A 25325-nucleotide genomic window follows, 5' to 3' on the forward strand; every position below is an offset into this window, starting at 1 on the left:
ATAAAGTCAACATTTTAGAGAGACCATCAAAACAATTGATCTTAGGTCCATGAAATTTACTGGTTAGAGCTAAGAAACAAAAGGGGCGTTTACACAAGGCAGATTATATAATTCACACAGATTTGCCAATTCAGCCAAGAAAATTAGGCCATTGCTATCAGGAGCCAAATACAAAGGTAAAGTATGTAAACATATGGAGTTGAAGAAAAATCTATTTCTCATAATTCTGGCAGTTAGAAAATAGAAATAAAATGGCAAACCCAACTAACTTAAAACAGGAACAAAATGGTTATGTGTCTGCAATGTCTGTAAAAGTTTGACTCCAAATGTGTTTAGAGCCAACATCTGTTTTTTTTCTGGGCACTAATAAAAAAAGCAACTCCTTTGCTATCAGCGCTCAATAAATCCCAACACGTACTATGTATCATATAAAAAATACGCTTAACATGGCAGCACCAACTCAAGACAAAGCAAGCTGGTGCCCCGATCTCTAAAGACACGTTAACTGCTGAGCGTCACAAGGCGGAGTGAGTTTAATTTGAATGCCAAGCCCTCTAGCTACAGACCAACACCATAATCAAGTGAACCACAGCGGGATGTAGACAGACACACAGAGAAAGACTGGTATCCACACTCCCTGCTAGTAAAGAGGAGTAAAGAAACTGAAAATATGAAATGTTATCTGTCAAATTTTTTTTTCTTTTTAGAGCTTTGGACAAAGCCATTAGCCCATTGCAGTTTGTCTATGTCTGCTTCCAATAATGGTGATGGATGTCACAAAGACTTCACACCAAAGTTAGTATAGAAGTATTGAGGATTCATAAGGACTATATAAATATCAGGACGGCTTTGTGTGACAGTGTTCATATCAGGCAAGAAAAGAGCCCCAATGGACTTGATTGCCAGAGCTTCTTCTGGGTGCTGGGAAAATATGCAGAGTAAAGAAGTCAGGAAGACATGGCCCTATATCCTGCCAAAAAGGATCTCATACATAACTGTGCAAAGAGGAAAAATATATCTATAAATGAGTCACATGAAGATTGAAAACAACAGTTCCAGAGAAATATGTATTCTGTAAAATCCCTTGAAGATCATCCAGAGACTCTGCAGGCCAGTTTGTATAATAGCAGCAATCATAAAAATATATGTCAAAAAAAACTCCTTGTAAAAAAACTGAACTTTTCCTGCACATTTAAATGACCTTACAATCAAAACAAACTTGCAAAAATACAGTCTATTGTGGACAGAACTGCCAGAAAAATAAGTCTGAGAATGTATGTTGTCTCATATCATTTGTGTATGTGTGAAGTGGCATTAGGGACCTGAATCAAATTCCACTTACAACCCGAAGCAAAGCTGAGAAGCCCTTATTTAGATCATCTGTAGGTTTTAGAAATAAAGAATCATTTAATACATACATACATACATACCAGAACTACAACCTTCAGTGATCTATCTATCTATCTATCTATCTATCTATCTATCTATCTATCTATCTATCTATCTATCTATCTATCTATCTATCTATCTATCTATCTATCTATCTATCTATCTATCTATCTATCTATCTATCTATCTATCTATCTATCTATAAAAACTGTTTTCTCACCCCTCGTGGGGTGGTATGTGTCATACTCTTCTGGACAGAGACCTCTGATGTTTTACCTGGAATCTGCTGTAGCCACTCTCCCAGTTTGGGGGTCACAGCCCCCAGTGCTCCAATTACTATATATATATATATATATATATATATATATATATATATATATATATATATATATATATATATGTATATATATATATATATATATATATATATATATATATATATATATATATTAGTGCTGTCAATCGATTAAATTTTTTAATCGCGATTAATCGCATCAATGCCTGAGTTAACTCGCGATTAATCGCATTTTAATCGCACATTTTTTTCCTGATTGAAAATCATTTAAATACTCTCGATGACATACAAAAAAATACATACAGGCTAGGTTTGTGCCAATGTTCTTTTTTTTAAATGAAAACAGGTCACAGATACTGATTTATGCCATAGAAACATATGGCAAGAAGATGGGGAGGCATGTAGCAAAAAATAACAAATATGTAGGCAAAAAAAAGGCCCTGAAAACAGGCTGATGTAAAAGACAGTCTTTACAGTTAATACAGTCTTTTGAACAAAGACAAGCATTTTACCCTACCGCTATAAAATGCAGTAGAGTTAACATTAGATGTTAATTAACCAAGGTAATAATGAACAATTTTCAATCAATACATCAAAATCAATAGACCGACATTACTAGATGAAGGTAGTCTATGCTCTAGAAAGTTACTTTTCAGCCTCTTAACAAAAATGAGAACACACACACACCCACACACCCACACACAGACACACCCACCCACACACACACACATGCGATACTGACCTGTTGCGTACACAGACGGCAAGAGGGCTGCTACGAGATTCAGTTTTCTCAGCGTATTTCAGGTTGCTACTAGTTACCAGACACTCAACTTGTTTGTTGGTGGTGGGGCTTAAAGAAAAGGCACTAGCGTCACCCAGTGTATGAGCGTCTTTTTCCCTTGAGGAGCTCCGCTCTAGAAGCCTATGAGAAATGCATAGACTGGGGGAAAATAGCCCCGCCTTCCCGCAGGCTGCAGCGGGATGTACTTGGAAAAATTGTACCATAAAACCACATAGCGTTAATCTCACGTTAAAAAAATTATCGCCGTTAAAATGGCCTCGCGTTAACGCGTTAATAACGCGATAATTTTGACAGCACTAATATATATATATATATATATATATATATATATATATATATATATATATATATATATATATATATATATATATATATATATATATATATATATATATAAAACCAGATATTTGTTGGAGCCACTTCTCCAGTGTGGGGGTTACTGACCATAGGTATTAAAGTTTCCTTCGTCTTGCAGGCTAGTTATTTCCTGATTGCCCTAGGTATTTTTCCATTTTCTCACGCTCTTTATATATATACATATGTGTACACAAATTAATATAATGAAAGATCATCAGAATCATCTTTCCTGCAGTCTTTGCACATTAAGATCATTTTGTTTGCCAGTTTGCTCCTGACTTTCCCTTCTTCCTACAAGCATCCCCAACAGTTCCTTGAGAAATTTAATAGCTGCCCTGTCCTATGCTTAGTCAGACAGGAGAGGAAACACCTATGATTTTTTTTTCTTTTCTATCTCTTGGCACATACTCACTATCCGCACCAAGTCTAGACTTTAACTGGGAGATTGTAACATACAATTATCCTTTGATGTAAACCATACTAGTAAAGCTGTAGCTCTCATTGCCAATCTGAAAATTTGAACATAGCCCAGGGTTAAAGTCTTTAGCACCTTCTCAAAGGTTTGCTTATAGGATGGCCTTGTATCTTAGATCCATCCTCACTCAATTTCCCATCTAAAGGAAAAGCATCCCAACAGAATGATGCAGCCAATACCATGCATCATCTTAATGGGTATCTGTTCAGGATAATATAGAACAGTGGATTTGCTCCACTGAGAGTCATAGAAATTTTCTATGTATAAATTTGGTTTAATCTGACTTAAGCACCAGATGTTTCATGTAATCTTTAAACCTCTGACCACTCAGCTGTGTCCCTTAGCCTTCCTGACACTGTTTGCACCCCAATTCCCCCCACATCTGATGTTTTTTTTACAGAACATCAAAAAGAAAACACATTTCCTAGAGATGATTAATAAAGATGATAATTCAGGTCCGCCTCTTTATTTGCCCACTTCTCAAAAAGAAAGAGCCTTTTGTTCAATGACTATCCAATTACTCTTTTTCTAAATTATTTCCTCAATCTCACCTCCTGCTCTTCCCATTACTCAAAAATGGAGCGAGGAAGGAGGCTGGCCTAACTTTTTGGGCTCCACTCTGCAGACACGCAGTCTTTCCCCGAACGTCTCTCCAAGGAGCGCAGTGAGAGAGGAGCTGCAGCTGGATGTGAGAGGAAGATTATCCCTAAATGTGATGAAAATATTACAGCTGGTATAAAAATCTTCCGAGGGGGAGGAAAACAACATTTAAAAAGCAGAAAAACTCCTTAATCCTAATTGTGCGGAGATAATATCTTTTTTCTTCATAAAAAAGGTAGGAAGTTTGGTTAATCTATATGCTTTGTAAAGTAGGTTGATTTTGAATAGTTTTGATTTATTCCCGGCTTCTTAATTTTTAATCTGTAATTGGTTTGAAATTAATTTAGTCATTTGTACATACAGTAGCCTACATTTATTTTCTTATAGGCTACGTTATTCACTATAGAGGGTGATCAGCTGTTATTAACTCAAATCTAGTAAAGAGAAGTGGAAGCTATTTAAGAAAAGAAAAGAAAACCAACCTAAAAATATTTTTCTCGACATGTGTCACTGCATGCTTAACGTCAATTGACACTTTTCTACTCGGACACTAGATGGCGCAAAAAACATCCATTAATCTCAGACTAAGTTCTTAAGCAGTAGTTCTACTTTTTCTTAAATTAATCCCTAAATCAAGTCAAGTTTACATCTAAATAATCTCTCAATGCAACAAACTTCCTCATTGAAAGGATCTGCAGGGTGGAATACCTTCATCCTGCTCTCAGATCACCAGATTTAAGGGCCTTTAAGGGCCAAAAATGTACTTTTGCTCAAATGTTGTTTTGTTTAATTATTTGTGTTTATTTGTTGAGGCACGTTGTGATTTTTTTTATATTGAAAGTCGCTATAAAAATACACTGTTCCTTATAATATGCAGCTGTGTCCCAAAGGAAAGTCCTGTGTTTCTAGTTAGTTGTTTTGAGGTTTCAGAGAATAAAATATCAGTTGGAAAGAAAGTTCTTGAAAAGGGTAGTTTGTCTGTTTGACTGAATCCTCAGACTGTGCAAGGCCAAGCAGCATTGTGTAGGGCTGTCTGAAAACTCGGTCAGACGGTGGAAATTGATGGTGTGATGTGTATGTTTCCTGAACTTCCTCCCCGCCTGCCTATTAGGAAGTCTGCAGGTTGACGACTATACACCTGTCTGTCTGTTTGCTCTCTCACTCTCCTGTCTGTATGTTGACCTGTTTTAACATTAACCTGTCTTATATCTTTTCTAATCTCTAATAAATCTATAGCCGGCAGAATTTTAAATCTTGAGTCTTTTAATCTATAGTGATAGAGAAATCCTTGGTTAAGACAATCATTTGAAGGAGACTCATCTACCCAAGGGTGTGAATATTTACTTCAGTGGTCCCTCTGCTGTAAAAAGATTCTCTCTCTGTTTGTATCTCTGCATTATTCTTTCCTCTGCTAGGCTTTACTTGGGCCTCATTTCTGCAGGGCTGAAAAGCTTGCCACCACATCGAAGCTCGGCGGCATGAGAGAAGCTGCCAAGTAGTTACTTTTTTTAGGCACAGAAGTCACCAAATTACAGTCGCTGGTGCAGTTAACTCCACCCGAATTCGCTTACCGGACCCGCCTAGCAGTAACTGCATTCATGCCAAAGGAGGACAGGAATTAGGGATTGCTTGTGGGTTTTTTTCACATCCCTCTGAGGAAGGCTTGACACATGGTAGTGAAGGAAATTTAATCAAATAACAGGATTATTTCCTATATATTGCTCGTCAACCACATACTTTGTTTGTACAACACATACAGTAGTTATCAGTTGGCTGTTGTCATAGTTCAGAAAAAATCTAGCGTTCTAAATGAAAATACAGACTAGGCCCTTGCATCGCCAGACCAAGCTTTGTGTGATATTTCATGCTCAGTTGGCACTAGGATCAGTTTAAACAACCATGGGATTTTAACTGGCACTCAGTGTTGATGTAGTGGCTGCCAGTACAGCAGCTATGAGATCCCAGTTTGTAACGGGTGAGCTCCCCTGGCTCGCCTTAACATTCAAAATCCAGCGACCACCAATGTCTGAAAAAACAACATTTATTGTGAGGATTGATGAGCCAAAAGTAGCGTTTTGTGTTTTTTTAAAATCAGAATTCTCATGTCTGGAGAACTTTGACACCTTGCCCACCTTGCAATGTTTCTGGTAGTGCCAAAAGGGTTTAGACTTGCATATAAAGCGCTCTTTTAGAACCTGATTATTCTCACTGATTTCAAAAGTGTTAAAAGAGAATAAACCGAAACTGAGACTTAAAAAAACTTTAATTTGAATATACAAGGTTGAGAGGGTCCCCGATGCTGTTAAAATGCAGGAGCATGTCTGTACAGATGCTTTACTGTAAAAAAAAAAAAATCCCTCATTATATAAATTCTTGAACTCTTAATGTTTCAGCTACTCTATACAGCAGTAAACCACTAAGGTTTGTATATGAATGAAAGAAGTGTTTTATTTTCTCTTAGCTGTTCAGACTGCATCAAAAAGCTGTTGTGTCACCTGAAAAGTTACAACAGCCATACAGTGCAATTGTCTGCTCATATAAAAACACAAGTAGTTTAAAATAAGTTTGAATTTTCCAGGTTGTATTATATATTTTTATGTGAAGATGCTCTGGGATTGATTGTTTTTTTGTTTTCTTCCCTTAACTTTCCAAGAATATTTTTGCAGTTTTTCTACCTTTTTTCTGAAACCTTTCCAGAACTTGTTAGGCATTTAGGCCAGAAACACACAAGGTAATTTCTGGAACTTAGTCTTAACCTGAGACTTTCCAAAAATCTAGTGTCAATGTTGCTGGGGCGTAACAGGTAGTCTTTAAAAGTTATTTTGGAAATTACTGGATACTTTCCCAGAAATTACAGGGAATGTTCCTGTAACTTTAAGGTTCAAGTCTTTGAACTTACCAGGTACTTGATTTGCTGTAACTTCAAGATCACATTGTGGAGCTCAGCAGTTTTTTTTTTCGTTTTTGGTCTTCTTTTTTGTACCTTTCCTAGGACTTATTCTGTGCTATGTTCTTTTTAGAAATTATTATTTTCCTGAAATGTACTTAGCATTTTAAGAAACCAGGGGTAATTAGAAGGAGAAATATCACAGAAGAATGTTCTATATTAGAAAAAAAGAAGGGGGACCCAATAAGTTCTAGTACCATATGTGTTTTGGAAAGTGTAAGTACTGAACATAACTTCTAAGTCGACAGAAAGTACCTGACAGGTTATTGGAAAGTTCCTTTTAAATACACTCAAATAAATGTGAAAACTGATCTTTGGGTTTAAGTGAATTACTTTGTAGGTTATGTGAGTTAACAACTAGGTTTTATGAAAGATGCAGTAACTTATCTTGTAAATAGGGCAACCCTTTGTCATTGCTCATGTGATGCGGCATATAGACGGCTAAAATATAACTCACTCTCTTTTTCTGTCTTACTGCTTCAAAGTTGCCTCTCTGCAACCAACTCTTTTTTTGTTTTCGGTTTTCATTCTGTTGTCTGACCTCCCCCACACCCATGGTATTGTACACACACTCATAAACTTCACAACCCCACACATTTTAACAAAGCAAAAATAGCTGCCCATGCATGCATCCATCCATTAAAACCATTCTTGGCTTTTGGGTGGAAGGAAAGCTGAAGCAACAACAATTAAGATCTCTGCCTTTGCTTTGTTTTAATCAGAGTCCCGGATGTTTGACAGCTTAAAGCTTAAGTGAAGGGAGAGATGAGGAATTTATACACACAAACAGAAGAGCCAGATAAAAGTGGTTATTAGCCCAGCTTAACTGTGGGATGTAGTTTAGTCTTATCGTCTTGTTGTGTTTATAGCAGCACTACAAATCAGAACCACTGATGAGAGATCGGACCAGTTCACGTCTGCTTTGTTCCCATGATCACACCCAGTCCTGCAACTTTTTGTGTACTACTGCAGCTCTGTGGAAGATAGACAAATTGGAGAACTGGTGTCAAATTTCTAGATTTACAATGCATAGTTGCTGTCGCAGTGCAAGGAATGAACTGCTAAAATTGTCAGTATATAAACAATCCTGGTGGTGACTTCTGTGCAAAACCTACCTCTTTTGTGTGTCTTTGTATGTTGCATGCGATTATGAGATGTTGACTCTATATGCTCTCCCTTTGTCCTTTTGGCTGCATTCCTCTGGTTAAGCCAAGGTCAGTGGTGTTTTTTGTTTTTTCTGCAAAATGGTATAATTTGGCGGCTATTTTCATTACAAAATAACTGCCTGGAGTGGGCAGCTTATGTTTCTGAAGCAGCTTTATATCTTGCACTGGCTCTTTGTTTCACTGCCTTGAATGTTCCTAAATATTAGCAAAAATTGCTGAAATCCTTACAGTTGCAGATAATTGTATTGCACCACCTTCAAACTACCAGGAATAAGTTTAAACACAAAATGGCACATCTAAACATCTGAATGTAAATGACTCCAAATATTTGCAAAATCCTATTTATCATCCGTCATTCTCTTACTTTTGGTTCTGACTATAAGAAAGACTTGTTTTAATCTCCTGTATCTTAACTCAGACATCTTATTACATCACAGCATGTTTCCTAAACGTGTCCAAAGTAATGTTCGTGTGCTAGCTATTACCAGTAAAACTTCCCAGCCTACACGCTAGAAATAACACACAGGAGGAATTAGCATGACAATGTTGGAGATTACAAGCTTTCAGGTCATTCCTGTGTCTCATGTGGGAGTACTGTAGGTTTTACTTCAGTGGATTAGCCCAGAGGGTCACACTTCCTACTGTCACAATCAATTGGCCTGGAAAATCGGTTCCTTCAGGAGCTGCTGTTTTGTCTGACAGAGGTGATTGACTCATGGGTTTGTCCAGTCACTGAATGGATGCATAAGGGAAGCAAAGAAACACAAATGCAAACATGATGAAAATCCAAGTGACCTCAATTAGTCTGTAGCGTGTCTGTGTGCACACCACCCTGACATCATGGAGACTGTTTCGCAACATCCAGACACTTCCTCCATAGTGAATGGCCAGCTTTGTTGGTTAATGGGAATAAACCTTTCCATCCTTATGGTGATGTATTCCTTGCTATCAGATTAGAAGGCAAAAAATAGACTGGCTCTCGGGGAACATTGGAGGGTGGTAGACGGAGAGTGAACATTTGGTGAGGTTTAGGAGACTTTTTCACTTGCTGGGTCCTTTTCTGGCAAATGTGAGAGAAGGAATGAGTGTGTTTCTCTTCTTTAGCCTCCAGCTGGAGTCTGCCTGTGAGGTGTGGTATAAACAGTAGGGGCCTTGTAATTAGGGATAAGTAGACCATTTCATAATATCCTCTGACCACTTCACTGACTCCACGTCAGTGGAAGGATTTCCTAGTTAGGAAGGTCAAAAAGTTTGATATGGGGCACTGTCTGTAAGTTATTCCAAATATAACACCTGTTCATTCCCATGAGTTTACCACCCTTTGTACACCATAGAAGCAGATATTATTTTCCAGATTCTAGAATTTTTTTTGTCATTTGCACATTTTTAGCTGAACTTTTTCCAAAAAGTATTATTATTACATTCTTTTTACCTCTTAATCTACTAATTTTAGCTTATATTTCCCAATCGTTATAAGCATAATCAAGCTTTACTGTCACTGGTGTTAGAAAATCTAAAAAACAACTCTGAACAGCGTAATAAAATATAATCAGAAAGACAAAGTTACAGTAAAATAACTGAATAGTATAGTATATGTAGGATGCATTGCAAGGTTTTTAGGAATAAAATGCATTGTGTGTGCCTGTATTCATATGCACTAAATCTCACCCCTTCTGTATGTTTTCCCAGGTGCTTTCATCTAAGATGTTGCGACATTGCTCCCTCCTGTTATTGCTTTGCGGAGCCCAGCTGCTCTCTATCTCCTCTGCTTTGCCCTTTGAACAGAAGGGCTTTTGGGACTTTGCCCTGGACAGTCTGGAGAACGGCGGAATGATGACAATGATGAGGGATCAGGAGGAAGGTTCGGCTATAGAGGAGATCCCCTCTCCTAGCGTGCCCACGTGTCCCTTTGGCTGCCACTGCCAGTACCGGGTGGTCCAGTGCTCTGATCTCGGTTAGTAAGAATGAATGTCAGAACACAATAAAATAGACAAAAAGAATGAGGAATGCTCTGTTACAGTGCAGATGATAAAATGTTGAAGCTCAGAGAGCATCAGCTTGAATGACTGGGGAGGAAACTAATTTAGTTTTACAAACATAGACATTGGGTCAAAAGGAAGGACTCTGGTGGTTATTTTTACAGTGAAAGAAGTCTCCTTTTGGGATTATGTGTCCCAGTTTTTGTATAAAGATGCTCAGTGGGAGAGGGTAGTAGAGAGCAAAAAAATATGGATCAACAGCATGAGAGGAAATCTGGTAGAGGGAAATGAATTTTTTTTCACAAAAAACTGGATATTTCTTTATTCGATTTCTGCCTTTGGGTTAGTTTTTAATCTTTTTTTGTTTGTTTGTTGGACCACATACTAATTGTTTGATTAAAACAGGATGGAGGGAACAATGATATTTAGCTTAGAGGGATATAAACATGTGGCTCTGACTTGAATATCAGAAGGATATCCAGATTAAATTAAAAAATAATTTACTGTTATGATTTCCTTCACAATAACAAAGTTTAATCAAATGTGATAAAATCTTAGCATAAATTACTCCTTTGTGTAAAGAAACTATATCTGATGGCATCAAAAGCTTTTTAATGTGTGTACAGTGAGTTTTTTTTCTTTTCTGGTTCTGTTTATAAGCATCTTGTGGAAATAAAAAATACAAAATGTTCTTGCTATGTGGAAGCTGCTAAATTTCTCTGGTCTTCCACGTCATATTCGTATTTTCTTCCCATTAAGCCTCAATAGGACAATAGGAAGTCTGTCTTTAGACATAACGGTTTTGTTGAATCATCATTTTAAAGCCCTCTGTACTTTCTGTCCTGTCTTTTCTGCAGCAAGTAAATGTGGAAGTGTATAATTTCCTAGATGTCAAGTGCTTATTTAGAACAGATGTATTTTGGTGGTGGCGTCTGTCTCCTCTCAGCCTGCATCCCAACATGATGTTGAGAGTTTGTGTCGGTGGGGAACTGGGGGTTTAATTGGTGAGAGTGTTGTCAGTTTGTGTTTAAGCTTTTGGGATTTGTGGTTGATATAGGGGATGAGTTGTGGTTTGGGGTTTTTGAGGTTTAAAGGATTCACTTGATTTGGGACTTGGTGAAAGTTAATTTTTTTATGACACGTACGCAATAAATATTGAGGGGTGCTTGCTGAAAGCTGAATAAAAATGAGCTGGATGCTAATATCTTGTAAACTAAACAGTTGCATTATGATTCATGCAAATAAAACATTTTGGTCACATTGATAAAAGCCAATCCGTCAACCTCATATCAGCATAAAAAACAGGTATAATAGGAGACAGTAAAATACATTAAGTTGTACTTGACAAAGGCAGAGGGACATGTGAGGGCTTTAGTGTCTACTAAGTATTATTAGTTCTGGCCTTCTCTTCCAAATAATGAAATGTTAAAGAAAACAGCTTCCCAAGATACCCAAAATACACTTAATCCTAAACTTAATCTTACTTCTGGCAGATTTAGGTTTTATAAGTAATCTTTCACTTTGACTAGCCTGTTTCCTCAGACCAGGAAGTTGTATTCTTGCTCTAGTGATGGGCATGGGAACCAAACATACATAATCAAATCCAGCAAAATTGACAAAAAGCTGGGTAAGAAGGTTGGATTGTTGCTATAAATAATAAGTAGAATATTTTTTTAATTTAATTTAATAATTTCGTTTTGAGTAAAAATCTATATGTCTTTTATTTTTATTTTGTTTTATCTTGTATTGGATGCCTGTGTCTTCATTATCATTCATTGGAAACACACACAAATAGGATAATTAAATACATTTGAGCTTAACTGTAAATTGGCATCCATCTTTTTACCATATGGGACATTTGACAAACTTTCTTAATAATTTCATTATTTTAAAGGCTTATATATATATATATATATATATATATATATATATATATATATATATATATATATATATATATATATATATATATATATATATATATATATATATATATATATATACAGAAATGTAGAAAAAACAAATAAAAACATGAAATCTCCTTTTGCATTATTGGGTTAATTCATGATCTTTTAATACTTTAATTTAGTAGAGCATTTTTATCTAAAAGGCTGAGTTGATCCCTGCTTGTGACTCTCTCGGAGCAATTAATGATTGGCTGACACTTTTATCTTAAATATGCGCTATAAAGTTTAAAGTATAAATACTATCTGTCATCAATGTTGGCTTAAACTGAGTTGGTCAAAATATTACACTCTTATAATAAGGATTTTGATATTTTATTTTGAAAGGTATATCATAGCTTTCATTTGAAAATTGAAATAAATCTAACCTTTTTCACTGATTTAGGCCTATTATACATTTTCATTCTATTCTAGTAATAATCCAACATATTATACAAAGCTAAATATTAGGTATTTTTGCCATTGCTTTACAGTATTTGTTATTATCTGGACTTGTTATTTCGGGACTTGAAGCTAAAAGGATTTTCTTCAAAACTAACCATTTAAATAATTTTCTAGTGGCAAAACTGAATGATACCATGAATAAAGCCACTGCAGCAGATCCCTTAGCTATGTGTGGGTGCGGTAATTGCCAGAGGAAGCTGCTGAGGGTTTGATCCTGTGTGGTGTCATGGAGGGTGTGGCACCACACAGACTTAGCCATATATCTAAAGTTAACCATAGTTGGACAGCTCTGGGCAGACTCCTGTGGGTCAGATGTGGTTGGTGGCTGAGTCCCATCAGGACAGCTGGCACTCTCTCACCAGTGGGTCTTGTTGCATCATCCACTGGTCCAGATGAGGCTCTAACTTGGTTGATATTTGCTTACACATCATCTGACCACATCTGATACATATGTCCACGTAGCTCCGTGAAGTGGTGTTCTCCGTGATTGCTGGTTGTGCTCTGCAATGAGTCCTTTCTCTGGCATAATGCAGCTATATTAGCTTTTTATTCTATTTTTATTTCTTTTTAAAACAGGACTGTTTGCAGTCAGTGTTTCACCTGCAATTGACAGCAGAGTCAGCTTTGAGAAATGGAAGAAGTCAAGGATATTATTAGGAGTCAGACGGGGTGCTATAACTGCAAACTTTAGTCTTCTTAAATGTTAAAATGTGACACTTTACCGAGTCAATTTTTACTTATGCGTGAGACAGTGTCCGTAGTTGCCACAACCTCCTAGGTCAGCAAAGCTGAAAGTGTAGTGAATATTACAGACACTAGGGACAATTTGATGCAGCACATCAGATTGATCTCTTAGTTTAACGAGTCTAATCTGGCAACAACAATAAGAAGCTGCTAAAAATGAAATACATTTTTGTTGTGCAAAAATATTGATATAACATTCACTTAAACATTTACAGCTTTAATTTAAATTATTGTTTGTTAAATAGCTTTTGAATGAGTTCAACAGAGAACAGCATTATATTTAAATGACTTACATTCTCTACCACCTTAGTGCTGGTGAACAGGCCAAATACGCCTTGAACTCGCAACCTCACTTAGACATTTTTTTTTTATCTTTGAGCTGCTGGAATGTATCGTTTGCCCCTCCATGAATGTTGTTAACTCTCTGCTAAAGCTTGTATAGAGGACAATTCACATCATACAAAAATAGTGGGTATGACATACAGATATAATACAAATATCATCAATATTCTCCACAACCCTACTTGAAACAAATCCTTTAGAAATCACATTGTTGTAATCTTTTACCTATTTATAGCTAACTAAAAATGATTCTGTTCATTCATTTTAGTTATGTCTGGTTAAATATAACCTGACTCCGCCAGATGGATTTGCTCCGCATATCCATCTGGAAACCTTCCGTTGAAGTAATTTTGGGAAGGGGCGAAAATACTGGTTAGTCGATTGGCCTACAGTATGTTGGTGTTAGACGGGCCAAATAAACCAATCAGATCAACGAAGCATACTGTATGACGTAACAGAGCGACGACGAAGGGGAGCCAATTGATAGATCAAACTCTTGCTGAAACCAGTCGGGGAAAGAGCAAAAACATCTTTTCCTCTGAGAAAAGCCTCCAGAGCAGTGTTTTCTTTCAGTGAAGAAATACAGTGTAATTCCGATAAAACTTGCTTGATAGCCACGCTAACGCTAGTTTCATTGGCTGAAGCTGCCATGTTCTTTAGACTTAACTGTCGCGCTTCTCGTTGCGTCACACCTCAACCCGCCTCAAAGTCAACGCTGATTGGACGTTCGTTTGGTGAACGGCTCCAAATTTTCTTCAACGGAGAGTCTCCAGACTTATTAGTGAGTGAAATCTTGAAAGCTCGCGAGATCAGGATGGTCTCACGAGGCTAGGTTCAATATTCCCAGTTCAAAACACTTTAATACAATAAGGGATGAGCTGGTATAAAATTCTGATGGTAATAAGCTTAGGCAACGATATCAGTTTAACATCAATATTATGATTAAAGCTGTACTTCTGAAATTTGAATTAGAATATAACAAAAAAAATAAGAAATTAAAAGCTTTCTGAATAATCTTTATAGTCCCAGTTTAGTGGAGGCTGGTATTAGATCAGAGGTCTTGTGGTGAAATTTCTCCCCCTTCACTCCTTTTTAAGTGTGGATTCACACGTATGATTCCTGGCACCTGTATAAACTGCACATTGCAACTCCAAAACCCAGCAGAGAAGTAGTTAGTACTACCAACATGGTGGTGTTTCTTTCACTAATGCCTGATGCTTAAGGTAGCTTAATTTTAAGACAATATAAACTTTACCTTGAAATAGCTCAACTAGCAAATAGTGATGAGTGTTGCTAGATCTTAGACTTAGACAAACTTTATTATCATTTTGTGTGCAAAGAGTGTATAAAAAACTGTATCCTAGCAGTACTGCTTTCTCTTGTCTATCAACCAAAAAACTGACCCAATACAATTAAACCACATTCGTTTAAATTCACAACTAAGTATCTCTATATCTATATACTTTATTTATGTCCATCCATCCATCCATCCATCCATCCATCCATCCATCCATCCATCCATCCATCCATCCATCCATCCATCCATCCATCCATCCATCCATCCATCCATCCATCCACCCATCTTCCGCTTATCCAGGGTCGGGTTGCGGGGTTAGCAGCAGCATACTCTGCAACATTGCGTGGACATAGGGGGCAGTTCCACTGGATTGGCTGACTGGGATGGTTGTTACCCTACTGTATTTAAAAAAGGGGACCAGAGGGTGTGTTCTAACTGCAGAGGAATCACGTTCCTAGGCCTCCCAGGTCTATTCCTGGGTTCTGAAAAGAAGGGTCCATCGGATAGTGGAATCTCAGTTTCAGGAGGAGCAGTGTTGTTTTTCATCCTGGCCGTGGAACACTTGATTAGCTCTACGTCCTCTGCAGGATTCTGGAGGGTGCATGGGAGTTTGCCCAACCAGTCTACATGTGTTTTGTGGATCTGGAGAAGGCATTCGACCGTGTCCCTCGGGGGTCCTGTGTATGGAGTATCGGGCCCTTTAATAAGGGCTGTTAGGTCTCTGTATGACCGGTGTCAGAGCCTGGTCCGCATTGCAGTAGTACAGCAGTAAGTTGGACTCGTTTCCTGTGAGGGTTGGACTCCGCAAATGATGCTCTTCATCACCGATTCTATTCTTAACATTTATGGACAGAATTTCTAGGTGCAGCCAAGGTGTTGCGAGGATCTGTTTTGGTGGCCTTAGGATCATTTCTCTGTTATTCGCAGATGATGTGGTTCTATTTGCTTTACCAGGGCATGATCTACAGCTTTAACTGGAGTGGTTTGCAGCCAAGTGTGAAACGGCCGGGATGAGGATCAGTGCCTGAGAAAGGTAGAAAAGTGTAGAATGCCTTTTCTGGGTTGGAGAGGATGTACTGGCCCTAGTGGAGGAGTTTAAGTATCTTGCGGTCTTGTTCACGAATGAGGGGAAGATGGAGCGGGAGAGCGATAGGCAGATTGGTGCGGCGTCTGCTGTGAAGCGTGACGTGCCTTGTACCGGTCTGTTGTAGTGAAGTGAGAGCTGAGCCAAAAAGCAAAGCTCTCAAGTTACCGGTCGGTCTATGTTACTACTCTCATCTATGGTCATGAGCTTTGGGTCATGAAAAAACGAACGAGATCCCGGATGCAAGCGGCTCAAATGAGTTTTCTCCGTAATGTGTCTGGGCTCTCCCTTAGAGATAGGGTGAGGAACTCTGTCATCCGGGGAGGACTCAGAGTAGAGCCGCTGCTCCTCCACATCAGAGAGAACCCAGTGGAGGTGCAGCAGCATTTGCAGCAGACCCTTAAGCTGAAATTATTCATTACATTCTCCACTTTTAGAAAAGCAAGTACAAACAATAACCAAAAAATTTAAAATTTGCTTTAGGTAAATACTTTTAATGTGTCACTATTTTCTGTGTGTGGTTTTTCTAGCAGGTTTTTTGGTTAAAAGCATGTGGTTACTGTGGAAACAAACAACTGTCCTTTCATAGCATGAAACCTATAGTAGAACCAGATAGAGGTTGAAAGGACGGGGAGTAGATATTAACAAAAAAACTAACAAAAATTGAATAACTGGTCCGGGAGATCTGTTGAGTTACTGGCAGCGAAAGCTTTGTTGATGCCTTTGTCAGAGAGAAAGACAGAGAGACAGTCCGTGGGAAATAAATAAGTACTTATAAAAAAAAAATTTGATTTCTTAACTGCATCTAATTTGACACTGCTGAAGACAAAACCACCCAGCCAGGTAATTGTTCTACTTAAGGAAAAAATGTGAGAGAATACAAATCTGATTCCAACATTATTTTAAAATAATGAATTTATGGAGAGAAGAGGGAGAAAACTGGTAAATAAATGGACCAGCAGCTCTGGTATAGAGCATCATAACTATGGAGATAGTCTTTGATAACCAGAGACAGTCTAACCAGAAGCTTTATCAAAATTTATCATTTTTAGCCTATTTCCTAAGTAGACAGAGAGAAGAAAAGCTGGACGCAGGACTTACAGAAGAGGCCAAAAGATCAGCCACTTTTTCTGCAGTCTGTGTAGAAACTAGAGCAGTTTTTCATTGGAAGTTTTTTTTGTTTTTTCTCAGATGAGGACAACATCAAGACACTTGTTCCAAATGTCACAATGGTTCACCGCGGCCACATTAACAGCCAGTGCTTGTATTACTTTTTATGTGTCCATCTCACACCCTTCTCTTTTTATTTGATGTATGACTTTGCTTATGGTATTTAGGTCCCATCCTTTGTGACTTCTGTCAAATGGAAAACAGATGGAGAACATCTGGTTTCCCATCTGGTGTTTGGGTAATTGATGTTTCTGTGTGAGTGTGGTTGTGCGTCTGTCCCCTGTTGCTACTGTCGCACCACATCGATGTGTATGTGTGACCTCCAAGTTTGGTCAAATGTCCACCTTTTTATTAAAACATCACCAAAGTAGTCATTTAAGATTATGTGGGGGTGTGATTGGTGTACCTATTTATTTTCAAAAGTCAGTGTCTGGGTAAGGTCATCTTATGAGTTTTCCTTTTTGAAAATAAACTGGTTTTGGGTGGTGGTTCACAGTCACCCAAGGAAGTATTTAATGGAGGATGACTCTCTTCTGTGTTTTTGTTGGTCTTGTCCTTAGGTTTGAGAGAAGTTCCAAAGAATATTCCTTCAGACACCAGGCTCCTGGACTTGCAGAACAACCATATCACTGAGCTAAAAGAAAATGACTTCAAGGGTCTTACTAACTTATACGTAAGAGACACACATGGTCAGGATAATGCTTCATTTTTCATTGAACTCTCAAGTTTATGCAGCTGCATCTCGTGTTGGCTTTGGTGCTGTGAAAACTCAGCATGATCCTCATCTCCTTTGGGATTAGGAAGTTTATTTCCCCTCTATTCCTCCCTCAGCTGCAGTTCACAGATAACTTTCAACTGTATTAAAACCTAAAGCTGAATAGAACTATGAAGGACTTTCAAGGGAACAGGCTTTACTCAAGACTGACCCTCATTCAAAAACACTGACCAAGAGAAATATTAAGTCTGGCATTTAAGAAACTTTGTGAGTAATGTTATACAAAGACCTCCCTATCAGTGTGCATTTACTTTAGCATTTGCTTGATTATATCAACCACACACTACTGAAGTAGAAGCAGGACGGATATAAGTGAGCCTTTTGTGTTTTCTGCATGCAAATTTGTGTTTTTTCCACATTCATTTTAATTGGTCTATACATATGAAATGATGAGCCTTTGACTTTGTGTTCTCATTGATTGTTATTTTAGGCACTATCTGTGAGGAATAACAGGATTTCCAAAGTCCACCCCAAAGCATTTGCTCCTTTGAAGAACATGAAAAAGCTGTACTTCTCAAAGAATCTGCTCACCACCATCCCGAAAAACCTGCCTGCCTCTCTGGTTGAGCTCAGGATTCATGAAAACCAGATCAAGAAGGTGGCAGCTGGAACCTTCAAGGGACTGGGCAACATGCACTGCATAGGTTAGAGATGCCAACAGCTTTAACAATCCTGGATATATTTCTTGGTACTTGCAGCTGTATGTGTAGCACCACGACAGATTTGGTAAAATTAAAGGGAGTATATTTTATTCCATTCCTTAAATACTGACTGTATCTTGCAGAAATGGGAGCTAACCCTATCCAGAACAGTGGTTTTGAGCCTGGTGCCTTTAAAGGCCTGAAACTGAATTATCTGCGCATATCAGAGGCCAAGCTAACTGGAGTGCCTAAAGGTAGGAACTCGCATATTAAGATGAATGTCAAAGAAATTTCTTGTTATTTGAATATTTGCCAGTGGATTTTTCTGTGACCAATCCAGCCATTCCAAAAACCTAATGTTTGATCTTATTAATTTGTTTTTTATGCATGAATTACTAACATTCTAGACTGTAAAACTGATAGCTTTATAGCTTTTTATGGTTCCATATGTTGGATTTTGGGGATCTCGATTGCGAGAATTAAAAGAATAATACTCCTAAAGGGAGAATATTGAGTTTGGGGGATTCTCCTTGTGCACACTCTCTATAAAGTTACTGTTTGCATTGATCATCCCAGCTTACTTTCTAAAAGAAGACTTGCAATTTTTCCACTAAGTCAGATTCACCACCGGTAAGTAAAAATGGAGATGAGCACGTACAGTAGGGACGGCCTTACGTAAACATATCCCCAGAATGTTTGACAATTTGGAGGACGACTTATTTTGATGATCCACCCGGAAAAAGAACATCTTCCACTATACCTTTAAAATAATGCAGAATGATCCAGAGAACTAAGCACAAACATGATTATGAAAAACAATACAAAAGAAAAAAAGCGCTTCCAAAGCAGATAGAAAACTATGCAAGAAGTATTATAACAGTGCAGTTCATAACACAAATAAGACAGATATCAATGACATTACATGCTACTAGAACTTTGTACCAAATTAGTGAATCCCACTTGTTTTCCTGCTTAAATGTGTTCAACTCAGGTGTGACATTTCCAAGTCTGAAATTTTATTACAGCATTACATATTATATGACGACGTGAAATATTTTGCTCATTGGAGTGTGTAAAAATAATAGAATGCTGTTTAAATGCTATTATATCATTCAATGAACAAAATCACAAAATCAAACACTGGTGAAAAATTTTTTGTATTTCCGAAAAAAATGTTCAAACTGCATAAAATAATTATTGGTATTCCACCGTACAGTAAATACTCAGACATATTTATGTGCAACTTTTAGATCTTCCAGAGAGCCTTCATGAGCTTTATCTGGACCACAATCAGATCCAGGCAGTGGAACTGGAGGACCTGAGCCGCTACAAAAATCTTAACAGGTAAACACACCATACTGTTGGTAATTTACAGTGTTTATTTCTTAAGCCACCTTAACCCCTTAATGCCTAAATATACACCGGAATGTACAAGAAATGTTATCATTTGTGTTTTTGCTGTAAATCAGATGTTAGATTAAATAGAGTTTATTAATTCCAACATTGCATACATGAAGCTAATTTGTGACACTAGTTATCTAAGGAATAATACAATTTTCATTCAACTTTTTTTTAATGCATATGCATTAACTAAAAATATATGTTTTGAATGAGCATTTTACCGTTTTAGGTAAAAGTCATGCTCACTCTATTTGCTGATTTCCATGTGCTTTGATATGGTAAAGCTGAACTTGTTTAAGCCCCTGTCACACCTTGACAATTTAGCCAGCGTATGCCCAACGTCCCAGAATCTTCTAAAACGCTGCCATATGCTGAACTTTTTATGTGATTTTTCAATTTTGGGTGTATGCATAGAGTATTCATAATGAGTCCACAGCATATTTCTAACTATGACAGCCTATGACATATCAGAAGACATTGTCATGAGGGGGGCAGCAATGCGCCCGGCCTGCATAAAAAGATTTCCTTGATTGCGGTATTAACCTAGCTGCTGTTTACCACCCTAAAAAAAAGAATAAATAAATAAAAGGAAAAAAGAAAGAAAGAGGGTTTGCAGTCTCAGCAGATTCAGCATCATACCTACTAGGAAGTTTGTTGGTCTTGCGCGTGAACGCAGGGAGGATCTATCACTCTCACCTTCTCGCTCACCCTATGCTGGGGATTTCAGTCTGGAGGAGTACTGACAGTCTCCTCCTGTGATCCCCCTTTTACACCAAAACACTTCCAGTATACCATTATACATTAGCTGCAATTTAGAAACGTGTTCAGCGGTCGTCTGGAACACGTCAGATACGTTGACATGCGTTAAAGATAAGTTCTTGATAAATTCCGCATAAGTTATGCACAAGTTACCCATAGGTTTTGGATAAGCTAGACACCATGACATATGAGTAACTCACACTTAACGTATGTCAACAATCGGATAACTTACCTGTAACTTATGCACCACGTATGAGCATATGCTGGCATATTTCAAGAAATTTAATTTCTCGACTTAAACACGTTGCGGTTTGTCAACGTGTTTAAGCGTGCTTCAGAGTACTCATAACTTATACAGAACTGACCCAAAACGTATCCAACGTATCTCAGAGTTTTTTACCAGATTTCTCGTATGTCAGGCATACGCTGGCTAAAACGTCAAGGTGTGACAGGGGCTTTAGAAAGTTGATAGTTTGCATACAACACTGACACAAAACTGATTTTCAGAACAATACTGAGCTCAGCCCCTAATTGATGCTTTGTGATGAAAATTAATGTATGATTGTTAGGTAAATGATGATGATTAACAAAATGTTTTACAAAGAGAAATCTGAAAAGTCTGTCATGCTTTTTTACCTATTCCCTTAAACTCTGATACTTCCAGTGAAACTATATTGTGCCAATTGCTTTCAAAATCTAAATATTAACCTAAAAGAATTTAACTCTGTGTAATTTAATTATTGAAAAATAAAAGTGCTCTGGGAAGGTCTCAAAGTTTATTTTTAGAACAAACAGCATAATCAAAAAAGATTGAAGGTGCTTCATTGCTAATTGCTTTGAGTTTATTATGGAATACAAGATAACCTGTTTCCTTGTCTTTTAATCTTTCATTTTTTTTGCACCTATTCTATTCAATATAATGTGGTTGATTTTAGTTGTCACGAAAAGCTGAACATAGAAGGCACATGGCATTGAAAACATGGTAATCCTGAAAGTGAAGTTCTTAAATGATGCCAAAGCCTGTGACTGATGTGTAAAAGCAAGACAAATATCACAAACATACAAGATAAAATGCATCCTTTAGATATATAAGATCACCTTATTTACTTATTACTTATTTCAATGAAGCATATTAATGTGTTAAAAATTCTAAGCAAAAAAACATATAGACTTAGAAATCTATAGCTTATTGTTATCCCTTTGGGTAACAGCCTCTGTCAAATGCATAAACATAAAAATACAAACTAATGCAAATGCATATCACAATTTTCAGATTTCTATTTGTAAAAAAACGATTTGGAAATAATGGATAATTTTCCCCTCCATTTCACAAGAATACGTTTCAAAGGGCTGTAAACAGATACTGAAAGTATCCCAAAAATGCTGTAGTCAGTAGAGCTGCATTCATTAAAGGCTAAGCCTTCAAATACAAACACAGTGGCCTCACATGATTCTTCAAAGAGAAGCACTAATAAAGATAAGGAAGACAAGGGATTAAAGAATAATTAAATATAAACCATGATCTACAGCTTCTTTGATGCTTTGTTAACTGGGATGCTTTTATTATGAAGACACTTATTTTATTTAGCTAAACAAACCATACAACACATCTAACAGTGTCTGCCTCTCCTCACAGTATGGAAGCCATTAGTGGTTGGTGCATTCTTTATAACTTAGCGCTCTAAAATGAGATGATGTTCAAGAGCTTTAATTATGTAATTAACTAAGTAGTTGTGTTTTATCAGGACATGTGAACTGGTAGAGACTTTAGATATTACAAATATACTTGATATATTTTGTTGTTTGGGTTTGGAGGAGAAGAGACTCGGCTGTGCAGAAGCAGTAGGGCTATGTACGCAGCAGCAACAGTTTTAATACATTTCAGACATGCACATCTTCACACATCACAACACTTCACATCACCACAGACACACCCACAGTCTGTCTGTCTGTGTGTGTGGGTGCTCCTGTTTAAAAGTAAGAGTGAGGACCGGTTTCAGTGTTAACCTATGGAGTATATACATTTTTTACAAAGCAAGGACATTTTGGCCGGTTCTTCCAAGCTATTTTGCTAATGTTTAGGTTTAAATTGTGTTAGTGAGAGGTATGCACTCGTAATGATTATTTTTATTGTTATTTTTAAGGTTAGGGCCTAGAAAGGGTTCAAAATGGAAGTCAACGGTAGTTAGCCCATGGTCCTCACTACATATAACAAGACAAGAGTGTGTGTGAGAGTGTGTGCTTCCTTGTGGGTGGTGGTGAATGATGGTGGTGGTTTTGGGTGATCCGGCCACATCCCGTTGTGGTTAGCTACCCCTGAGGTGTGCTAAGGTGGCTGAGGGCTGCAGGATGTGCTTGGCTATGGTTGGGAGACCTCTTGGGGACGGTCCCAATCAGGGTTTACTCAATGCCCCTCCTACCTTGATACTGGAATTCAGTAGCCTTAGTGAGCAAATGGCTGGGTGGGGGCCCAGTAGGGGCTCCCCCTGTTTGACATACTGTAGGGTGGTCTAGAATTGGCCAATGCGGGCACTGGATCACTTTGTAGATCAGTTACCTGATGTGCAGTCATTCTGTGCCTATTTGTCCTGAGCGCTGTCACTGCTGTGGAGATCCACCTCTGTGCCGGGCGTATGGCTTCCCCAGGATAATGCTTTGTGACTGGCAGCATGGGACTTCTGTGGCCTTCTGGGGATAGGTCTAGCTGCCTCTTGATGCTGTTAGGTGCTGTAGATGACTGTCCTTTTACCATTCTTGCCAAACTCAAAATAATAATTACCATACACCTCCAGGTTACAAAAATTACAAAACTTCACATAATTTAATATCATAGGGTGGCTCAGGTAATTTCTTATTTCCCAAGTGAAAAAAGAACTGGGGATTGATCAGAATAACTCAGGGCTAATGCCCAGACCAGGCAACATCCTGAGTCCCTATAAGTACCTCCAATGTAGCAAATACCTGAGAAATTGGCCTTACACTGTCTCCAAAAGCTAACAAACACTTGGCCACGTACACATATGTACCTAAACACAATCACCTCAAATTGTGTAAGGTCATACAAAAACAGGCTACTATAATATTACAGTGGGCTACCAACTTTAATGCTTAAATTCTTTTCTGTGCCCACGTCTAAGGCCACCTCTTTTGGTTGCACTTTTTGTAATGATCAGAGGTAAACAGTGGGGGGTTTGAAGATTGTAATTTGCTAAACATTTTCTACATTTACAACTTTTTTCCTTTTCTTTCTTCTTCTAGATTGGGTCTTGGTTTTAATCACATTCGCAACATAGAGAAGGGCAGTTTGTCCTTTTTGCCTATGCTGAGGGAGCTGCACCTGGACAACAACCGCCTCACAAGTGTACCCCAAGGCCTCGCCAGCTTGAAGTACCTACAGGTTAGCCTGAACGATTTCATTTATTTCTATAGTTTGCTCATTCGATGCTAATTAATTGTCTTGTTTTAAGGTGGTGTACCTCCATTCCAACAACATACGTCAGGTGGGCGTGGATGACTTCTGTCCCAGAGGATTCGGAATGAAGAGGACCTACTATAATGGCATCAGCCTGTTTGACAACCCTGTAAACTACTGGGAAGTGCAGCCAGCAACGTTCCGCTGTGTCAACGACCGGTTTGCCATTCAGTTTGGAAATTACAAGAAATAAAACCAACAGAGATGATCGGCGAAACAATGAGGGGGATGTGTTATGAGAAAGAGAATAGGAGGAAAAGAATCAACTAATGTCTAAAACTTGAGATGAAATGAAAGGAGTTTATGTCTGAGATTATTGACTTTATAGCTGTTTACTTTTGTGATGAAATCGAGCAATGGAGATGGGTAATAAACCGGTGGAGAAGAAAGCAAAGTGAAATGCATAATCCCAGAACTTGAAATAGGTAGATGGCATAATCTGTGCAAAACTGCATCTGGTTTTGCAATTTTAGATTGTGGTTTATGAAAGGTATTTTCCATCTAAGTCAGTGTAAAGAGTGCTGAAAACATGTGAAACATTTCAGTACATTTTCTTCACAGTAGTTGTTATTGTGACTTAGGTCCTTCTGTTATTTTATTTGGTAAGGAATATTAGTAAAACTTTGAAAAGCAATGCATTTTTGAATGTTTTTATATATAAAAAGGTGCTTAATGCCTTCCTCTTTGTGCCTATTTAAAAACAAAAATCACATTGTTCCCTTTTTACTGATTTCACAGATTTACTGTATACTGGTCATGAACTCTGTAATATTGACCTAACAAAATTGAGTAATTTTACACTTATAAACAGTAAAAATTTAAAAGTGAATAAGTTTACTGCACATTGTAGGAGCTGAAATATTTAATACAAATGTATTACTGAGTTAATTCTGTGCCTTTTATTAAATATAGTCCAAGTCTGTCCCATTCTCAAACACCCACTTTGCTTTAAAACAAGAAAGATAGTGTGTTCACAAAGCATAACTAACAGTAGTAGTTACAACGCATTGTTTTGCACAGATTTTATTATTTGCTTTATTTGCTTCAGGGTACAGTATTGGGGGATGGAGGGGCTTGCAATGTAGCTTGTTTACAATGATTAAGCCTATGTTCAACAACCTTAGCTTTAAGTATTATGTACTGTCTATTCTGTAATCTGACAACCTACTGCTGCATGTGAATAAAGACATTTCTTAGCCTGCTGCATTCAGTGAGGAAAACC

General features: G+C 37.7%; 1 protein-coding gene across 2 annotated transcripts; it reads left to right on the forward strand.

Annotated features, from left to right (window-relative positions):
• Positions 1-3942: 3942 nt before the first annotated feature.
• Positions 3943-25027, forward strand: bgnb (biglycan b). 2 transcript variants are annotated; one of them, XM_038286315.1, is made up of 8 exons: positions 3943-4153; positions 9721-9985; positions 17616-17728; positions 18261-18474; positions 18615-18725; positions 19722-19815; positions 23890-24028; positions 24099-25027. In XM_038286315.1, the coding sequence occupies exons 2-8, from the start codon at positions 9736-9738 to the stop codon at positions 24294-24296; spliced, it is 1119 nt and encodes a 372-aa protein (XP_038142243.1). In that variant the 5' UTR covers positions 3943-4153; positions 9721-9735; the 3' UTR covers positions 24297-25027. The 2 variants fall into 2 exon arrangements, with proteins under 2 accessions (XP_038142243.1, XP_038142242.1); XM_038286314.1 differs by having other exon boundaries at positions 3944-4150; positions 9719-9985.
• Positions 25028-25325: the final 298 nt, after the last annotated feature.

Source organism: Cyprinodon tularosa, unplaced genomic scaffold (assembly GCF_016077235.1).
Source record: "Cyprinodon tularosa strain WSP-4 unplaced genomic scaffold, ASM1607723v1 ctg223, whole genome shotgun sequence".
In the NCBI taxonomy this organism is placed as follows: Eukaryota; Metazoa; Chordata; class Actinopteri; order Cyprinodontiformes; family Cyprinodontidae; genus Cyprinodon; species Cyprinodon tularosa.